At 36.3% G+C, this 20,698-nt stretch overlaps 2 protein-coding genes across 15 annotated transcripts in view; both read right to left on the bottom strand.

Annotated features, from left to right (window-relative positions):
• The window catches only part of pikfyve (phosphoinositide kinase, FYVE finger containing), a 42,519-nt gene extending 25,384 nt beyond the window's left edge, over positions 1-17,135 (bottom strand). For 3 of the 13 annotated variants that reach the window (XM_073855235.1, XM_073855239.1, XM_073855246.1), the window contains exons 1-13: positions 16,983-17,135; positions 15,511-15,698; positions 12,878-12,925; positions 12,438-12,596; positions 10,396-10,407; positions 9,850-9,959; positions 9,578-9,749; positions 5,158-5,365; positions 4,189-4,215; positions 3,888-3,977; positions 3,658-3,796; positions 223-380; positions 34-145 (exon numbers count right to left, since the gene is read on the bottom strand). In XM_073855235.1, the coding sequence (XP_073711336.1) occupies positions 34-145; positions 223-380; positions 3,658-3,796; positions 3,888-3,977; positions 4,189-4,215; positions 5,158-5,365; positions 9,578-9,749; positions 9,850-9,959; positions 10,396-10,407; positions 12,438-12,596; positions 12,878-12,925; positions 15,511-15,688 (1,413 nt within the window). In that variant the 5' untranslated portion in view covers positions 15,689-15,698; positions 16,983-17,135. Of the gene's footprint in view, positions 1-33; positions 146-222; positions 381-3,657; positions 3,797-3,887; positions 3,978-4,188; positions 4,216-5,157; positions 5,366-9,577; positions 9,750-9,849; positions 9,960-10,395; positions 10,408-12,437; positions 12,597-12,877; positions 12,926-15,510; positions 15,699-16,220; positions 16,246-16,982 lie in introns of those variants that run through there. The other 10 variants (XM_073855238.1, XM_073855241.1, XM_073855237.1 and 7 more) reach the window with 8 other exon arrangements.
• A 1,342-nt stretch (positions 17,136-18,477) lies between these two features.
• Positions 18,478-19,963, bottom strand: cfap97d2 (CFAP97 domain containing 2). Of its 2 annotated transcripts, XM_055216117.2 has the most exons (5): positions 19,770-19,963; positions 19,347-19,427; positions 19,112-19,230; positions 18,799-18,976; positions 18,478-18,702 (listed from the first exon to the last, which is right to left on the bottom strand). In XM_055216117.2, the coding sequence occupies exons 1-5, from the start codon at positions 19,863-19,865 to the stop codon at positions 18,529-18,531; spliced, it is 648 nt and encodes a 215-aa protein (XP_055072092.2). In that variant the 5' UTR covers positions 19,866-19,963; the 3' UTR covers positions 18,478-18,528. The 2 variants fall into 2 exon arrangements, with proteins under 2 accessions (XP_055072092.2, XP_055072093.2); XM_055216118.2 differs by lacking the exon at positions 19,347-19,427.
• Between the last annotated feature and the right edge of the window lie 735 nt (positions 19,964-20,698).

Genomic DNA, 20,698 nt, shown 5'->3' with positions numbered 1-20,698 from the left:
AAAATAAACCTGCCATTAAAATTTTATTTTTACCTGGAGGGGGCGATAGAGGGCATATTCGTCACGGAAGACCTGATCGTGATGAGTTAAACAGTCAAGCCAGCGGCCATCTACCAAAGCCTGTCCAATAGCTATGGCCTGAGCCCTGCGTGAGAAAATAAGTTTGAAATAATATAAAACGTGGTACAACCAATTGTCAAATCCAATTCAGCTGCTTCTTACCTAGTTGAAATGGTGCCGTTTCTTAAGAGCCAATTAACCAACTCTTTACCCACAATGCAGTTGGGGTAAGTACGCAGCCAGTATCGATGGTCCTGGAACTCCATCCCTGTACTATTATGGCAAATCTTCTTCCATAGATCTTTAAGTTGAGAGGAATCCTACAAGACATAGAAGCAGGGCAGGACTTAACAGGGTGGAGGCCCCTGGGCTTGAATAAATTTTGGGCCCTATACTATCAGAACAAAAGGTACAAAAGCTGTCACTGGGATGGTACCCTTTAAAGGGTCCTATTTACCATTTAGGTACAGATATAGGTACATTTGTACCCATTATATGCACTCTTTAGGTACAACGTGTACTATTTGAAAGGGTACCACCCCAGTGACAGCTTGTGTAAATTATCATCTGAGAGTGCACATACAGTAAACAACCTAAAATAAAAAATATATCATAGAACTACATTTTAGGGAAGTTTCCTGACAGGGTTTAGATTAATCTAGCACTAGGCCTATTGTTTTTACAAACAAACCTTACAAAAAACAGCACTGGTGTGCGTCTTGAGACAAAACAATGGCAATGATATATGTTAAGATATATCAGTGCAAGATGTGTTTAAATTAAGACAGATCAAACATGCATTTTAGTCTTGGACTAGGATTAGACATGACTAGGAAACTGCCCCTATATCTCTATAGCAGAACATAAGCCCAGTCTAGAATTAAATCATGTATTTTAGGGATGTCACAAATCCAAATTAATCATGCACATTAAAAAATACCCCATAACAACATTTAAAATCATTGTGTTAGACTTAGCTTAAGAAGAGAATGATATGTTTTGATTAACATTCACCTTATTACACACCATATAAAGTTATAAACATAATCAACAAGCGTATTTTGTGCTAAGTGGTGCAGTGAAAAGAAAAGATTTTAGGATGTTATTTAATAATTATGACAAGACCATCATGTAATATTAGACACCAAAAACCAAAGTGGAGAAGATGATCATTAATTAATTTTTGCGTCTGATATGAACGTAATACATTAAAACCTTGAACGTAGATATAAAAATGAACACTTTTCAGAAGTTTAAACTGTGATTCTGTTAGCACAAGCAAACATGCTAAAAGAGAAACTACAGGTAGGCTAGCTAGTGGATTATATCAAAAACCATCAGAACATCAACATGGCCATGATTTAGTGAATCCTCACCTCCAGATGAAGTAATAAACTGGACTGATGATTTAAATGTTGACATAATCATATGTGCGTGGTTAACTCTCCAGATTTTGTTATGTTTCGTAGCTCTGCTCCACTCGTTCACAGTTTGGTTACAGTGTCGTGTGAGCTGCAGACTGCGAGCAGATTGGATTTTATTTGGCCCTACGCAGACCGCTTGGTGATGATGTCAAAGTACCGCGAGAGCGATTAGAAAGCAGACTTCTCCGTGTGATTTCTCGAATCGCTCTCGCGGTGCTCTGATGTCATTTTTTTGGCTGTTGTTGAACCACATGAATACTCCCGTCTGCTTTATAGTCACTTTTGCGCCGTGATAATTTGATTTCATATAATGATCGGATCGCGCAGTGCCGCATGAAGTCAAATGTCCCAAATATCAAATAGCCGACTGTACTGTATATGAGGTTAAACCCGCCAAAGTAACAAGTGGAGCATGCGAATGGTGAGTGATTCAGATGTCAATTTATGAATGAAAGTCTCACACACTGTTAAGTATTTTCACGCTTTTTTAAATGGGTATATGGAAATCCTTGACCTTTCCTAGTGGGTATACTGCGTATACCTGCTGCGTATCACGTTAGATTACAAACAAACAAGAAAAAAACAGAGTTACAAGACCTACTCTAGTAATCTTTCATACGGAGCGCTTCATTTTCGCGTTGCTCTTTCTCGTTATCTCGTAAGCTCATTTATGACTCTCATTTCGCGTATTCGCTATTATATAGCATCTATGGGTTTCAAAAGCAGTAAACTCAGCGCGTCATATTCAGCACCAAGATGACTGACATATATTAACGAATTAAATGCAACACCAACCAATAGGCTGTAAAATAAAAAATGAAAACGACTGAACAAATCAAACGAACGCAAGCCGGCACGGAGGCCCCTATTGGCCGGGGCCCCTGGGCTTAAGCCCACTCAAGCCCAATGGTAAGTCCGGCCATGCATAGAAGTATGATTATACTGTGCGTCACATGTTTTATTTCCTTAGTGGCCGATCACACAAAACCCATTCAAATGCTGGAAAACGTGAGGTGGACAGAGCTGCCTTTATTTGATTGACTTCAGAAATCAATCACTTTTTTTATATTGCTTGCTAACCACCGAGGCAGCTGTCCTGTCAATCAAATATTAAAGCGTGAGCAAACTTTGGTTTGATGTTAACTGTCATATTAGCAAAAACTTTAAAAAGAAGATGCTTGCTCTGACCTTGATTGAGAGGTGCACATACACGCAGGGGACAGCGAGTGAGTCACAACAACGGAAAGGCCCGCCTCTCCTAACATTCGATTGGACTACAGAAAATGCAAATGACGCCACTTTTCCGCTCAGATTTGACTTTTTACAACTTCAGGCGCTCAGAGCGCTCTTGCAAAAATGCATGGTGCGGCAGGGACAAAAACGGGAGGCATTCAGCGCACATAACACTCACTGCCCATAGAAAACAATTTAAAAAAGGACCTCCCACTCCCATAAACGCGTTCTGTGTGATCCGCCCCTTAAAGTGACCTTTGTATGTTCACTTCACTGACACATCCTTCCACAGTACCATTTATTGGTGCAAAACTGTCATTTACAGTCATCTTATACACAGTACTGTGCAAAAGTTTTAATGTCCATCCATATTTATGTTTCACTCTTTTTTTTAAGATACAAACAGAAAATACTGGAAATATGTACACAGAATTTAAAATCAAAACAATTTTTATAAATAAATATCTTATTCAGTCATCAGTCAGTATTTAGTGTGACCTCTCTTGTCACGAAACACATCTTGAGCTTATTTAAGGAGACTGAAGTCCTGAAGTCATTCGATTAGAATTAGAAATTATTTAATTTAGGTTTAAGAGATCCTGCAGCCGCCTGCTATTGCTCAAGTGAAAGGGGAGTTTACCCTAAATACTTGACACTTATACGTTTATACTGTTTTTAACACTACATACACATTTCCTGTATTTTCTGTTTGTATTCTAATAAAGTGCCTGAGAAATAATTATATATGATCACTATACCATTGCAAAAACAACAAATTTAATGGTAGCATGGTGGCCTAAGACTTTTGCGAATTTGCACAGTACTGTATGTGTGTAAATGAAATTCACATTAATCTGACTAGAAAACATCCATTAGTTGTGACATGTTATGAGAAATTCATGTGGAAACTTTTGCCACCTGAGCAAGAAAGAGGTTTTACCAAGAGAATCTTTCTCTCTTCTTCACTGTGGTCGGTCTTCAGCATTGCCCGACTGTTTTGTGGGCTAACTGAAGTCTCGTAGGTGGGGACCATGGATGAGCCGGAGCGGTCTAAAGACAAGTTGGTCACACTAGCTGACCTTCAAATAAACAGTGAAAGTTGTATTTATCTGCTATAAACATAAGCATAAATCGCTACAAATGATCTTGAGTCAAATGAATCATAATCACCTCTTCCTGGCTGGTGATTTACCCATATCCTCCTGTACAGCTGAAAGCCTGGAATTGAGACCACTGTTCTGTGACTCCTGATGGATCAAACTAAAGTGATCACACACGCACACGCACGCACAAACACACGCACACAATAAAACTAAGCAATATCACTCTTTGCTAATATGTTAATAAATTACTATATATGCATTTAAGATATGCATGAAACTGAGTCACACTGAAAACCAGCAGAATGTCTTCACTTGGGCATCATGCAAAAAAAACAAAAAAAACAAACAAACAAACACTAAAAACTCACTTCTTCCTCATCCCAATGGAATTTTTTCTATGCATGGAAAGAGAAAGGAGAAAAGATGAGCATTGAGACAGACTCACAACACGTGGCAGAAGGAGCCAGCTGACTGGATGAAAAGAGAGAGCTGAAGTTTATGTACAGCACAATGGTCTGGTGATGGCACTATACTGTCCTTTATTAAAACTTAACAAAGAGATCAAATGTACAGCCAGAAGAAAAGTGCAGAAAGAGTGATTGATGCTCATCCTCTTTTTTATTTTCTTAAAGGTGCAGTGTGTAAATTTTAGCGACACCTAGTGGTGAGGTTGCGAATTGCAACCAATGGCTCAGTCCACTGCTCACCTCTTGCTTTTGAAACGCATAGAGAAGCAACGGTAGCCACCACCGGACAAACATGTCATCGTTGGACACAACCTAGTAAAAAAGTTTGTCCGTTAAGGGCTTCTGTAGAAACATGACTGCACAAAATGGCGGCTTCCATGTAAGGGGACCCTCTGTGTATGTAGATAAAACATCTCATTCAAAGGTAATAAAAACATAACGGTTTATTATGAAAGGTGTTTATACACCCCTGATAATATAGTTTTGAATATTATTTTGCATTTCTGTCAAGAGATCCTTCTAAAAATTACACACTGCACCTTTAAATTACTATTCACTAACAGTCATTAATATCTAAATGGCAGTAAACTGTAAATGATCACACTGTTTGACTATCTACAATAACTATGAAAGGTTGATAAAAATGGCATATATACAGCATATACCCGACTTTATTTGTCAGTTTGCTGCTATGCCATATCCTATGTTGACTTTAAATAAGATACAGAAAAGAATCTGTGAGCAATGATCATGAAAAGCAAGGCGAGTTAAAACAGCAGAGAGACCATAGGGATAAAGTAAAGTGAGGAGGAACACTGGAACAGATACTATGTCTTTATGCCCCTTGTCTTATTCCTTCTGTGTTTTCACCTTTGCCAGGTCAGATCCTCTTCCAGAAAGATGTTCCTACTCGCTTTTCTGCCCCCAACAGGTGTGCGTGGTTCAGTGGGCTCCAGCACACACACAGAGCACGGCGAGTCCGACAGAGCGCTCAGATCCTCACCGATAGAGCTCGAATCAGTCGAATGGGCGTAACTCAGTGCTATCTTACGACAGTACGTACATGCCCGTAAATCACCTGCAGGATATGGGAAACAAACAGATATTAGAATATACTATGCATGGCATTTGCAGGACGAACATGTTTCGAAGCGAAGAGCTGCGGGGAAATCTGAGTGCTATAATTGGGTCCCCAGTGCTTTCATCCACATAGACAATGTGTAAAAGAACAGCCCGGTAACTTAGTTTTAGTAAACCATTCTCTGCAAGCATGCAAAAAAAAGGTCACTAAAATCTGGCTCCCCTTGTGATGTCAGAAGGGGATAATACCGCCCCTTAATCTGCACTATCCAACCACTGCAATGTCATTTCGTGCAGATACCAGCTCATTTGCATTTAAAAGGACACACCCAAAAACAGCACTTTTTTGCTCACACCTACAAAGTGGCAATTATAATAAATTATCTATTTGGTATTTTGAGCTCAAATTTCACATATGTACTCTGGGGACACCAAAGATTTATTCTACATTGTAAAAAAGTATTGTGAAAGTCCCATTTAAATGGTTTGACCAATCAATAATTAAGTGTCATACAAATAAAAGAAACACCTTCATGACATGTTAGGCACAGATATGAGTCAGGGCACCGTATTTAATAAGACCTAAATGAAATTAAAGACATGAGGGGTAGAATAGACCCCTTAATCGCCCACATCACTGTGATGTCACCGCTCTAGCTGGAGGCAAAACATAAGTAGGAACTCTAAAAGTTTGAGGTTTTGACCTAAAAATGTTGTCTTGTTGTGTTTTTGGCTGCCACAACAGAAGGAACAGCACTTTTGATTCAAAACTAAAGTTTTACCGGATCCCGGCAGACATTCCTTCACAGAAATCAATAAGACATTATTATTAAATATTATTATTGTACAAACTGGAAGGAGACGATGCTCTGGTTTGCAGTGCACACTTCATATCATATAAAATAATCTATGCATATGTGACCTGATCCAGCAAAATGAGTCACAGTGACCCAAATTTCAAAATTGAGATTTCGATATCAATGGAAAGAGGAGAGCATAAGCTTTCAAATGATATCCTAGTCAAAGTCATACATTGAATGGTTTTAAAGATATAGACATTTGAATTAAGGTTGTCTGTCCTCTTTTTCCAACTGAAAACCTGAGAAAAACGTATTTAAAATTTTTTTGCTTGTTTTTTGTAGATATCTTTCAAAACCATTGCATTTTTAAAGGGATAAACGATTTATTTTACAGCTGAATTTGACCAAAGACATTCATATAAATGCTATTACAGTAAACCAAGAAACAAGCTTATAAATAAAACAGAATGATTTTATTGAAAATGTAAAGTAACAGAAAGGTTTCTGTGATGGTTGGGATTTGAGTTAGGGGGAGGGAATAGAACATGACGTCTATGGAATGTCCCCACAAAACATGGAAACCAGAATGTGTGTGTGTGTGTGTGTGTTTGTGCGTGCGCGCGCGTGTTCGCGTGTACGTTTTCGCATGTACGTTTTCGCATGTACGTTTTCGCATGTGTGTGTGTGCGCGCGTGCGCGCGCCTGCGCGTGTGAGAGAAATTGAGAGAGGCAGACAGACAAGCAAAAGGAAACAAATATTGCTTGCCTATGCAATCATATCTTTGTGTAGGTTAGTTGACAATAACAGTGTAAACAATTCAAAAAGGAGTTAAATAGGAGAGGAGAGTGCTGCGATACTGACAGGAGGATGGCTGGACCAATCGCGTGCCCCGGGGTTTCCCATTGACAAATGATCAGCGTTTATGAAGATTTCTGATTTGCTCTAAAACAACGTGTAACACCATATTTGGAGAGATAGTGACGTTTCAGGGGATTCCCCGGGAGATGCTCGGAGGTGACGAGAGGATTTGAGAAAAGCAATTTCCAGCGTATTTAGTAAAACTGTTTCAACTTTAATAGTCATTTAAAAACCTTTACTCAATTATTTGGACTACGAAACTTTGGGAGATTATTTTTTAATGTCTGTTCTTTGATATTAGCTAAAAATATATTTTTTGATAATTTCATTGTTTTTCCACATTATCGGCTCATATCTTAAAATAGAACGTTGCGACTTCCGACTCATTTCGCCAGAGCGGGTCACATATGTACTGGTGTGTTGGTTTTATCTAGTACAAATCAGCAAGTTTCTGTTTTATAGGTGAAAAATCACAACTTTCAACGCTATTGTTTAGCGTAAATGTTAAACAAACATACAGTGATAGATGTGTGTCCCATACTTTGAATGGTCTCTTAAAATAATCCACATTGCTAATCATAGTTAGCCCAGCGATAGGTTACATTAGACAAAAAAACCTTGACAAAATTCCCCAAACCACCCGAAAGTAATTCATATGTTTCTAGGAAATATCCAAATTCTGGTTAAAACCGAGAGAGTTAATTTATAAAAATAGCTGTCACGGTCCCACAGAATCAGTGACTGTACATATTCGGACAGTTCCTAACCTTCTTCTGCATCCATGTTTAATAAATCCCTCCTAAAACGTGCTAGCTTAAGCTTGTCAACATTGCCTACGCGCCTTTTTTTGCCTCCAGCTAAGCCCCGCCCACCCGGAGACGTTGCAATGTTTACAAACTTTTAAGGGGTCTATAGTATGTTTATAAAACAAGTCATACTGTTTTTAAGGGACTGTTCACTCAAAAATAAAATCATCATTAACTCTCCCTCATTTTGTTACAAACCTGTATAAATGTCTTTGTTCTGGTGAACATTAATGAAAATATTTTGAGGAATGTTTGTAACCAAACCATTCATGAGCCCCATTCACTTCCATAGTATTATTTTTATAGTATAATAGTATTAACTCGCGCCGATGATGGCATGATACGCGTGATGAGCTTGCATCTTGCATTACCTTAAATTATGGTCATACAAATAAAAGTAAAACAACATTCAAAACTGTAATGGTGTACATTTATTTACGTAAAGTTACACTCACAATAACAACAAAACATTGTGCTTTTTTAAATAGGTAAAAAAAAGTTTTTTGTGCTGCATCGGTTTTGGAGCGCGTCACACAAAAAATAAACTCATAGGCTACTTTTGAATTCGTTTTGTTAATTTGCTAATTATTTAAGTGAAACACATATTTCATGTAGGCTTATTTATTTTATTATGTTTCACCAAAGAAAGACGTAATCATCATGTTCTATTCATTTTAATTGCGCATAAATTAAACCCTTGGGGGGGAATTATTTATAAATGAATCAACAACGCAAATCAAGGAATTAACTTATTTCTCTATTTAAGACAGTCTGGCAGGGGGGTAATAGCGATATCAAACACCGAAAAGTTTATAGGATTAGATTTGGAAGTAAGGTTATGAAGAAAACAGCGGTCCTGACTCCTGGCTTTTTCCAATAAATTGGGCGCACGCGACATTGCTGTTCGATGTTATGTTCAAATAATTTTCTTCAAAAGAATTGTAAGAGGCTCATTACCTAATTCCGTCTTCGGACCAGGGCTGATGTGACGGGAGGTTGATGTCAAAGCATTGGTTATGATCTTCGGACGGATCAGGCATTAACTTAACATTCTTAACGAAAAAGTTGTCAATCGTTCTTTTCCTCTTCTCTTATCATCCGCGGCTTTATCCACTCTGTTTATCTGATGGACCAAGGCTACTCCTCTCTCTGTCTGACTGTACACACACATAGATCTGGAACATGGATTTTTCCCTCGAACTCCTAGTCACACCAGTGCGACCTGATATTTTTTTAAGTCGCATCATTGAGAAATTAGGTCGCATGTGCCAATGTTGCCATGTTGGCCAATCAGAAGACACTGCAGGGTTGGCACGAACAACAACATCACAGGCCAAAAACTCCCCCTAGAATAAGTTTTCATAAAAGTTCAGTTTCAGTCAACTGATACTGCAAGAACGGCAAAACTACATAAAAAAGCTACTGGGTATGTGTGCACAGGGCCTAAAACTAAGTACAGATTACTCTAAGAAAGTGAGAGCACACAGAAAACACGCAGGTTAGTCAAAAAAAAAAAAAACACATTACACCCCACCCAAAAATAGCTCAAATCACTGCAAACATAAGTCTCGGCACTAGAGGTGGTCTTACGTCTGAATCTGACACAGTTGCTCCAGCTACTACGAGACCCATCTGTCAACTCATTACTCCTTGATTAAAGCCTCCTAAAAGAGGCTACGTCCACATAATCAGCGGCTCAGACCGAGACCCATGCTCCATACAGCTAACATCCCAACAGCACTCACCCGTGTAGCCCATGAACTTGCCAGGAATTTCCTGGTTGCAGCAACGGCTGCAGAAGATCTGGCCGCAGAGTCGACAGTGGTGACGGCGTCTGAAGGTCGTGAACTTCTCGTTGCAGTCGTAGCACTCCTTACACTGGCTGTCCGGCATCCAGTACTGCTTCAGATCGCTGTCCTGGGACATAAAGACATGATTTACATCTCATATCTAGCTATTGCACACAACATCTACAAATGTCAGGATTGATGGTCATCACCCATCCAGAAATCGGTACCTGACTTTTTCCCTCCATGATCTCCTTGAGTCTCTTGAGGGCTGTACGAAGCTGAACGGCAGTTCGAGGGTCATGGCTGCCGAGGGGAGCTTCCGATTTCCGTCGACCTTCTATAAAAACAGAAAAGCACCGGTACAGTATAATAATGAAGCTGTTAAATCTACTCTGAAGTAATTATGCAGATGAAAACACACAGCACACATGCTCATTCGAAACCACAACCAAGTCCACCAGTCAACACACATGAACTAGGAACCAGAACTTCAAAAAGTTCTCCAGGCCCCCACAATAAAGCAGCATGTATTCTCACGAATGTCTGTGAATGAAGATTTTCTTGATATGCTATGAATATACGCGTATATGCTGTTAAAAAGCTCATGACCAAAATGTTCAGCTCACAGCACCACAACTTCAGACGATCACACCTATCACATGCAACAAATGTGATTAATGTAATGTAAAGCCATACAGAAGCAGTCCAAAGTGATGATGAATTTATTTCAGAGCTTTATAAAATGTCTATGAAACAAAATAAAGAATCCTCACCTTCCCAGTCCACTGTGAACAGAAAGGAAGATACACACAACAATATTCAAATTGCAAAAATACTTTTGCCTTTCACTTACTGGAAGTTACATGCAACACAAAATATACAAAATAATTGGCTTCTAATTAACTCATTTGGAGCTTCTTTAGACAAAATGGGGCACACAACAATAGCAATTGTAGCTGTTTACCATTACATATAGTGAAAGCTACAAGTATATGGCTATTTCTGATAGATAAACACTTATTATGTGCATTCAAATGCACCCTTTGATACCACTTGCCCATTTAAAGGGATAGTTCACCCAAAAATTAAAATTAAGAGAATTGGCTGACGGTTAATTGAATAATAAATTGTGATGATTATGACGATTAATTGCCTGTTTTATGGCTTTGACGATTAATTCTTATAGATTTTTTGTTTGTTCATGAAATAATTTTCACACATTGTTGTTATTATTTCAATTAAATCTTTTGCAAGGTTTACCTGGCAGTAAATACTAATACAAATATCACATATTTAAAAGTAATGATTTTATGAATGTCTTTTCAAAAACTGAAAAACAAATCCCTACATTTGAAATTGCTGTTTTGGAAATGTATGTTTTACTTAGAAATTCATACTGTTAATCAAAGTTTTGCAGCATTTCTTTAAATGTGTTTTTTCTATTGTATTAAATGGCTTTGCAATGTATAGCGTTACACTTTCAGTCAAGGAGCGCCATTAGATATTGTCTTGTTTATACAGGCGCTGCTCCCTCTTGTGTTTTTAGAGAGAAATGCAATCATTGCGGTGATCTGAAATCATGAGACAATTATTTAATTATTGTGACAGCCCTATTTTGTCATCATTTTCTCATCCTATTGTTGTTCTAAACCTAGATGAATTTCTTTTTCATCTAGGTTTAGAACACAAAAGAGATATTTTGATAAATGATGGTAAGCACACAGCTGATTGTAACTATTGACTTCCATAGTAGGAAAACAAATACGATGGAATTCAATGGGTACCGTCAACGGTGTGCTTACCATCATTTATCAAAATATCTTCTTCTTCATTTATCACAATACTTCCATAATCATTTTTTTCTACTATGGAAGTCAATGGCTACAATCAGCTGTGTGCTTACCATCATTTATCAAAATATCTTCTTTTGTGTTCATCAAAAAGAAAGAAATTCATACAGGTTTATAACAACATGAGTATGAGAAAGTGATGACAGAATTTTCATTTTTGGGTGAACTATCCCTTTAATATTCACTCGTAGAGATACAGTTAATGATCGGTGCTGTTCCCCTGCAACAGATCATGTGACATCATCTTTATCATTGTTATCTTTAGTGATAACCCATAGTGAACAGTCATCAATCAAACCAAGCACTGATAACATTGTCCTTACTAATTCTAGTAAGACTAGGTTTCTTGGAATTTAAAGAAATAGTTTTGTGTACAGAGAAACCAATATTTTGTATATTCTCTAATAGAAAAATAAATAAATGAATAAGCAAAACCCACCAAAAGACATTTGGTCCAATTCCACCAGTCAAAAGAAAAAAAATAGTATATTATATTGGCAGCTTTTCTTTTGATTGTAGCCAAAACATCTATATCATATTTGTATACAGTACTCTATAGACGGTCTCAGCAGTAACAACATAAACAAGCGGCTGTCGTGGTCCGCACGTAACTTCCGGTAAACTCCGCTAAGAATAAATAACAACAAAGTTCTTTAAACGTAGTTTATTTATATAACAAGCAAAAAAGCAACACACAGATTACCTAGGAAGCCAAAACATTTGTTATTTTCGACGAGGCATTCAGTTTAGCAACTAGTCAGACCATTAAAAAAAACGAAACCGGAAGTAAAGTTCGGATCCAGACGTGTATCGTGTCAGCGCACGTGCGTCCGATGAAACCGTCTATAAGCATTACTACTTTGACTTTCCATATACAGTAACGGAAATCCAAAAACCTGGAAAAAAAACTGTGTGGACAGCAGAATACACAAAGGAGTCAATGTAAAGTTGTATGTTGTCTGTACCTGACGCTGTAGATGTTCTTCTGAGAAGTTCTGAATGTTTCCTGTGTGGTTCAGAGCCATGTATTGAATGGGAGGGACTTGACCAGTTGCGTCTCTGCCCCTGTGGCGATGAGGAGGCCGAATGACTTTTCTCTGCTATTGATGGAGGCCGTCCTTCCTCTAAACATTAAAACCAATAGAGGATCAATAGGACATTTCTGTCTTTGTCAATAAGCAGAGGATTTTAAAATGCTGGTGGTGATTTCCTGATTTAAAACAAAAACTGCAGTGTGTTTTTCCCAACACCATATCTGCTTTCCACAAATCATTTTAGTTTTTTTTTAGTGATATCCTGATTTAAAAAAGGAACTGCAGTGTGTTTTTACCATCTCCATATCTGCTTTCCACAAATCATTTTTTTTCTTGCTACACTTTTGTTTTTGTACAAAAGCTAGACTTACCAAGTTTAGCAAGCTTTTTTGCTGGTGCATTGTTTGCACCTGATTTTTCTAAAAGGGATAAAAGGGAGATATTAGAGATTTAATCACTATGAATGTACTGTAGTTTGAATTAAGGATTGCACTGATAATCACATTTAAAACACACTTTAATAGAGATATTCTTTTCTAATGTAAATGTAAAAGTTACATGTGCCAACTAGTTGAGATGCACCATCTCAAAGCTTTTTGTCTCAGACTTGAATAAGTCACTATAGTTTATTGTTTATGAATAAGTCATTATAGTTTTGTTCTACAACACTGCCAGGGAAAAGTGCTATTGATATTTTATTAAGATATAACAAATGAAACTACAAAAGCAAATAACATGTCATGTACAAATAAGAGTAAGTAGACTAATCACTGTGGTGTTTATGGCCCATCACCAGCAATGTCACATAACAACTTTCTTGCCCTCAGTCCATTATTATCATGCAATTTTTCTTAGTAAGACAAATCAATCATTTTGACCGCTTCAAGTATTGGATTTTGCAACAAATATACCCGTGCTGCTTAAGAATACTTGAGAAGTTTTGTAATCCAGGGTCACATATGTTTACAGGTAATTTTAAGCTGTTTTAGCCCTGTTTTGAAATAAAGCAAATGGTCTAAAGGTCTGAAAACACCCTACACTGTAAAAAAAAAGCAGAATTTTGGCAAATCAAAATCTATTTTTATGTAAACAAATTAAATTAAACAGATCCAACTTGTTTTATAAGATATGTCAACTTATCACAGGTCAAAACTTAAAGGAAAACACCACTGTTTTTCAATATTTTACTATGTTCTTACCTTATCTTAGACAAATTTATACATACCTATCGTTTTTCAATGTGTGCAATTTTAATCTTTGTACAGCGCCTCGTGAATGTGAACATTTAGCCTAGTCACATTCATTCCTATGGCTCCAACAGGCATACATTTAAAAGCCACCAAACACTTACATGTTTTCCCTATTTTAAGACGGTTACATGAGTAGTTACAAGAGTAAGTATCGTGGCACAAAATAAAACTTTTGTTTGGAGCCATAGGAATGAATGGGGCTAGGCTAAATGTTAACACATTCAAAAAGCGCTGTACAAAGATTAAAAGTGCACCCATTGAAAAAAGATAGGTATCGTATGTATTAATTTATCTTAGTTGAGGTAAGAACATAGTAAAATATTGAAAAACGATGGTGTTTTCCTTTAAAATAGTAGGTTGAATTGACTTGCAAAACCAAAGTTGTTTTAACTTCATGCTGCCTTATTTTTTACAGTGTAAGGTTTCCCATGTGAAAAAGTAGTACACTTCCATAGTGTACTTAAAGGAATAGTCTACTCATTTTCAATATTAAAATATGTTATTACCTTAACTAAGAACTGTTGATACATCCCTCTATCATCTGTGTGCGTGCACGTAAGCGCTGGAGCGCGCTGCGACGCTTCGATAGCATTTAGCTTAGCCCCATTCATTCAATGGTACCAATCAGGGATAAAGTTAGAAGTGACCAAACACATCAACGTTTTTCCTATTTAAGACGAGTAGTTATACGAGCAAGTTTGGTGGTACAAAATAAAACGTAGCGCTTTTCTAAGCGGATTTAAAAAAGGAACTATATTTTATGGCGTAATAGCACTTTTGGGAGTACTTCGACTTGGCGCAGTAACACCCTACCTCTCCCATTATGAGAGTGAGAAGGGGAGCGGACTTTTCAGGCGAGTCGAAGTACTCCCAGAAGTGCTATTATGAATATGAACTTGTATTAAACTTGAACAAAAATTTCATACAAAGATGGGTTCAAGTTTACTACATGTGGTACCTAAATACATTTTTAAATACATTTTTAGCACATTTTAGTTCATATTTATGGTGTCTTAAAATAGCACCGTGAAGTACACTTAGATGTTGTTAAAAAAATTATCTTAAAAAGTACTAAAGAAGATTTTTTTATATTAAGTACAAAATTAGTGCGCAAAAATAGAGCACTTTAAGAACACTTTGGAAGTGTACTTCTTTTTCACCCTGGGTTGGTGGACCAAAGCAGTCCATTAAAAGTACATAATACGATAAGTCCTATTGATTCATTAAAATGTATTGATCGCAGTGACCACAACTGCAATGAAGAATGATCCATGAATTGATGTTTGCTTGACGAAAACAAATCAACTTAGTGATCTTACAGATCTAAGTAGGGATGCATATCAATTAATCGCGATTAATCTATAGCAGAATAAAAGTTTTTGTTTACATCATATATGTGTGTATTGTATATAATAACTTTGTATAGTTAAATGCACACACATGCATGTATATATTTAAGCAATGTTTACATGTGTATATACATTTGTATATTTATGTATAATTTATATTATATATAAATATAAATACTTAATATATAAATATATTTTTTTCTTAAAATTATACATGCATGTGTGCATATTAATATATACATAATTATTATACACAGTTCACACACATATATGATGTAAACAAAAACTTTTATTCTGCTATAGTTTAATCGCGTTTATTTGATATGCATCCCTAGATCTAAGCGAAATAATATAGAAATGCAGGTGCTGATGTTCTGTGTGCTAGCGTGAAAAACTGTTCTTCACCTTTGCTGAAGCGGAACAGATTGACGAAGGAGCTGTACGCTGACCGCAGGGGTGGCTCGTCCTGTTCTGGGGTCAGAGGTTTGAAGTGTGTTAGATGGGAAGGACTGGTGGGAGACAGTGCCGGCTCTGAGCTCCAGTCCATCCCAGACGAGCAGGAAGATTTGTCTTCGGCAGCCATTTCACTGCCCCTGTTGGAGAATCCAAAACAAACTAAAGTCAAGTCATGAGAACAATACTGCTATGGAAACCGCTTATGTCTGTCAGGTAGTTGGGACATATAGTATGACAGTATAATTAAAGCTCAATTATTTATTTGTTGAACACTACAGGCAAGAATGAAGTCAAGTAGGTGAACTACAGGATATGATATATTAATAAAGACATGTGATCATTTCTGAGGTCTGCTGACTAACAACATAGCTTAATGACGTAATAAGATCACAAGACAGATGGTAAAAGAGAAGTTACTCCTAAAACACGGGACAACACTGGACAAATTTGTGTCATGTCTAACAACTTAGTAATCATCACACTATATCGGCTGCGAACATGACTACATATCTAGGCAATTGCATACACATACAGTTTGGTCAATCTGATTTTATCACGTAATATAACGTTACACATATAAACAATGTGATATTACTATTTATTAAGCTTCTATATGAACACAAATTCTGATCTTTCCACAAAAAATCCGCTACTATTACTTTCAAAGGTACATATTTCATCATCTCTTTTATCCTCTATCGCATTATAGTAACTGTAAAATGATTTAGTGATGGAATAAAGGAAAAAACAATAAAATTCCGGATTGCGCATGTCATGTGACTCAGTCAACTGAACTCACTGTGATGAACATGGCGAAGGTTTTGTAAATTAATTTTAATAAGGTTACATTACGTTGCCGATAGGAGCGTCCAATCAGGCAACCTAATTAATATTCATAAGATAAACCTTCAGTTTGGTAATTGGTCGGTTGACTAGCGCCCTCATGCTAAATTCTGCCTTACATCCAATCAGGTAAGCCCATCCGCCGACTGTACCGCTAAGGCCTTCGCCATAGTAGGTAACACAAAATCGCATTATTCTGCGACGTATTATATATATTTACACACACGATCAGCTAAACAAACTAAATAAGATTAAATTAATCCCACATATGCATTACTATTATAAACGCAATGAGAATAAAGCCAAACTGTGTGAAATAAACAGTGTTGCTTTGTACAGTTGTATATCCAAAATCCTCTCGTCTACATTATCTACTAGATTGCTAATCGAGACACATTAAGATTTACATAACAGAAAACAGAAATTGTAGTTAACTCACAGTATATTTTAAAAACGCAGTCAAATTTCCTGTTTCATCCATCAGAGGCCATTATAAAGTTAGCAAAGCTAGCTAAACAAATGCAGCTTCACAACAATATGCATTTAATCTCAATGTATAACATAAAGATTACGTGTACCTGTATAGTCGCTTTTTTACATCATGTTTATGTCCGCTGTGTAAAGATGTCAATAATCATTAAGAATAACATTTTAGCCAAATCCACCCTTGTGATGTTCAGCTACTTGGTCAGACCCGCTGAGTCGATTACAGAGAGATCGATAAGCGTTATGATCGCGCATTACTCACAATCAGTCATAACTCATCGAGTTGTCCCCAAGTTCACTTTATTTATATATTTTTTAACAATCTGTGTTATTCTGGTATTATTATTAATGATCACTACTCAAAGAAAGCTGGTTTAATTACAATAAAATGTGAACTATCTTCCTATTATGTTTATATTCTTGTGCTATGTATGCTATGCTATTTATAAAAAAATTAAAGGGTTAATAAAAAAAAATTCCTACGTAAACCCAGTATATAAAATCAAATTACATCATCATCAATAAACATCCTTGCTTCCATGTAAATTTTTACTTCCAGTTATAAGTTCCATTTTTATTTTATATAAATACATAAAGTGTAATTAAATATCTCATTTACTGACTTTTTTGTTTGTTTGTTCATTTATGGTTGTCATATATGCACGTACAGATAGTTGTATATTGGATCTATCAAGTATTGTTGCAGTATAGGAACCCCTAGTGGCCAAAATCGAACCCATTAGGTTCACAGCATTAACACGAATCTATTTAAATTAACAAGTGTGTTTCCAGACCAGTGTTGGGCAAGTTACTCAAAAAAAATTACTAGTTGCTAATTACATCATTAATCATGCAATAAGATTACTGTAAGTTACTCTTTCAAAAATTATTTTATTACTTATTACTACTTTCTAAATCCCATTTAGTAAATTATACAAATAACGGCTGAAATAAATCATATAAAATACATAAATTAATCTGGTCACAATTTTTAAGGTCCAATTCTAACTATTAACTATCTATTAACTATTTTGCCTCAATATTATCCTAATTAATGCTTATTAATACTTAGTGAAGTAGTTGTTAAATTTAAGTATCGGTATTGGGTAGGTTTAAGGATGTAGAATAAGGTTTTGCAGAATCATGCATTAATATGTTTTTTTAAGTATTAGTAAACAGCCAATATCTCAGTAATGTTAATGCTAATAACCAACCAGTTAATAGTGAGAATTATAAACTACACAAGGGTGTTACCATTATTCTCATTAACTCACCAAAGTATTTAAAGTGAGAAGGATACATAAAAAACATGCATTTTAACCTAAGACTTTAAATTTTGATGTTAAATCTACTATTGTAGCCTATTATATATAACTGTTCAGTCCATACACAGTATTTAGTTCAATTACATCAGAAGTAACTGTAATTAAATTACTGAAAAAATAAATGTTATCACTTGCTTTACTTTTTTAAGGAAAATTTTACTTTTTTTTTAAGGAAAAGGCAATTACATTACAGTACTTAAAGTAGTAACTTACACCCAACACTGCTCCAGACCAATAGAAAACATGTAGTAATCTTTAAAAGTTACATTCAACTCTTTAATGCAAGAAGTTAGATAGCAAAGTCCTGCATGAATTATGCTTCATCTTCAGATGTAATTTTGATTTCAGATTTTGCCTCCTCATCACACTCCTCTTTCTCATTCATCATACTGGCAGAGTCTTCATGTCTCGCAGTGTATTTGATCTTAGCTCCGTCATGGACTACAGACCCATGCCTGTCTGTTGAAATAGGTGGCAAGTAGGATCCCTTTGATAACACATGATAAAAAATAGTTTTAGTAAACATAATTAAGTATGCATAAATAAAATCTATCTGCTACTATTAGGCTACTGCCATGCTTACCTGTGTGTATTGGCGTGGGTATCTTGCTATATTCTCCATAAGCTCTATGTTTTTCAGCCACTGGTTGTGCCAGGTTTGAATGTTATAATGTGGCCTGCAGGTGCACAGGCGCTGTAGTATCCGCTGGTTCTCTTTAGTGATATGCAGCAGTTCCATCTGTCTTTTCTCTTTGCCCAGACTCAGAAAGCAAAAGTGTTTGTTTACTTTGACATATTATAAGTAGTGCATATGCAATAATACTTATGTTTATACATAATAGTAAAATAAAAAAATCTATCAATATTTTTTGTAATGTCAGAAAAGTCAGGCCCACCTTTTTATTACATAGTCATTTTTGCAGTCAACTCCCCCGTTAGTCTGCATTATATGGGCCATTTTCTCTAAGAGCATGTGATTTTCTCTTTTGATTCTTGAAACTCGTTCATCTTCAATCTGAAAATTATTATTTTAAAGTTTTAAGTTTGAGAGTTCAAATGGATAATGTATAATGTTACGTGGTGGAGATGTCGACATCTGGTGGTCAACAGAAGATAGTTCAGCTCTTCTACCTGCTGTTTCTTTAGCTTGACAATTAAATGGTTGTAAGTCTTCGGTGGAGTTGTGCTAATAGTTGGTTTTGCAGATTTAACCTTCAATTATCATACAGAAAGTAACAATTTATGATGCAGTGATAACTACAACACCATTAACATTAAAGTACATAAAACACATACAAATCAACACTTAGGATACTTTACTATAGTGGAGAAAATTTAATTAAGCTATATGTAAAATGTTAACCTTTCAAATCTCCATTAATCACCATTACGTCTTTAAGCGCTCAACATAAAGTACTATGACAATGGTACTGTACCTTGATTAACACAGCACTAAATCATTACTATACTTCTGCACCATGGTTTTAACACAGTACTCCAAATAACAAGTTGTTACCCTGGTGCTGTGTCTACTAAAATAAACCACCATTTTACCTTTGTCCTGTGGATCTCATAGCAGTTTTTGTCCCATCTGTATTGCAGATATTTATTGACACTGGGCAGAATTGGTTGATAAGCCTGATGCTGCATTACTTTGTCTTTGTAGCCTTGAATTCACCTGCACCAAGAGTCACAATGAACAGAGATATGAGTTCAGCCTGAGTTTTGAGGCAGTCATGTGGTTGTTGCCATGGCAGCCATTCAGAAATCAAGAGCAGTTTTGCTGGTCTACATTTATGAAATGATACTCTCCGAAACACTGTAGCGCTGTAAACGGTACCCATTCATTCACCATTATGCACATCTTTCCCGAATGCAGATTATCAACATTTTAAGGTAAAGCCAGTAACTCCATTGAGAGTGCTTATTATGAAGACTGGCCTACATAGTGTCCTTGTCTCTGTGTCTTGCAATGGCGTTCTAGAAAATGTAAAATTCCTCTAATATACTGTCAACCTTACAAAACTGAATTTTGTAAGCTTTTAATAGGTGACCCAGCATGTCACCTAGATCTCATATATGCATCTATACAACAAACTAAGACTTTACGTGGTAAAATGCTTTGTGTGTCTTTTGTCCCAAGGACATGAAGTACAGAGAGTGTCCCAGCTTCAGCTGCCTTTTGCGGCCTATTTGACTCATGGGTGGACAAAACCTACACCTGAGAGTAAGATGTGGCTCATGGTAAGTAGAGCGTTTCTAGTCTTTATTAGACATGTCATAATGAATTTTCTATCGAAACCAATAGCTTTGCATTGCAGAATTGTTTCTTGTATTTTTTTGGTCTTATTTAACATCAGAATGAATATACCTGAGACACAACTTTGTAAGATAATATCATGAAAAATCAAGTGACCTATTTTGACAGAGTGCCTGAATTTTCCACAGAACAAAGCAAAACTGTATTGCCTATTTCAATGGCC

This window comes from Misgurnus anguillicaudatus, chromosome 17 (assembly GCF_027580225.2).
Source record: "Misgurnus anguillicaudatus chromosome 17, ASM2758022v2, whole genome shotgun sequence".
Lineage (NCBI taxonomy): Eukaryota > Metazoa > Chordata > Actinopteri > Cypriniformes > Cobitidae > Misgurnus > Misgurnus anguillicaudatus.
The sequence above is the reverse complement of the archived record's forward strand: the minus strand, read 5'-3'. Positions and strand labels throughout refer to the sequence as shown.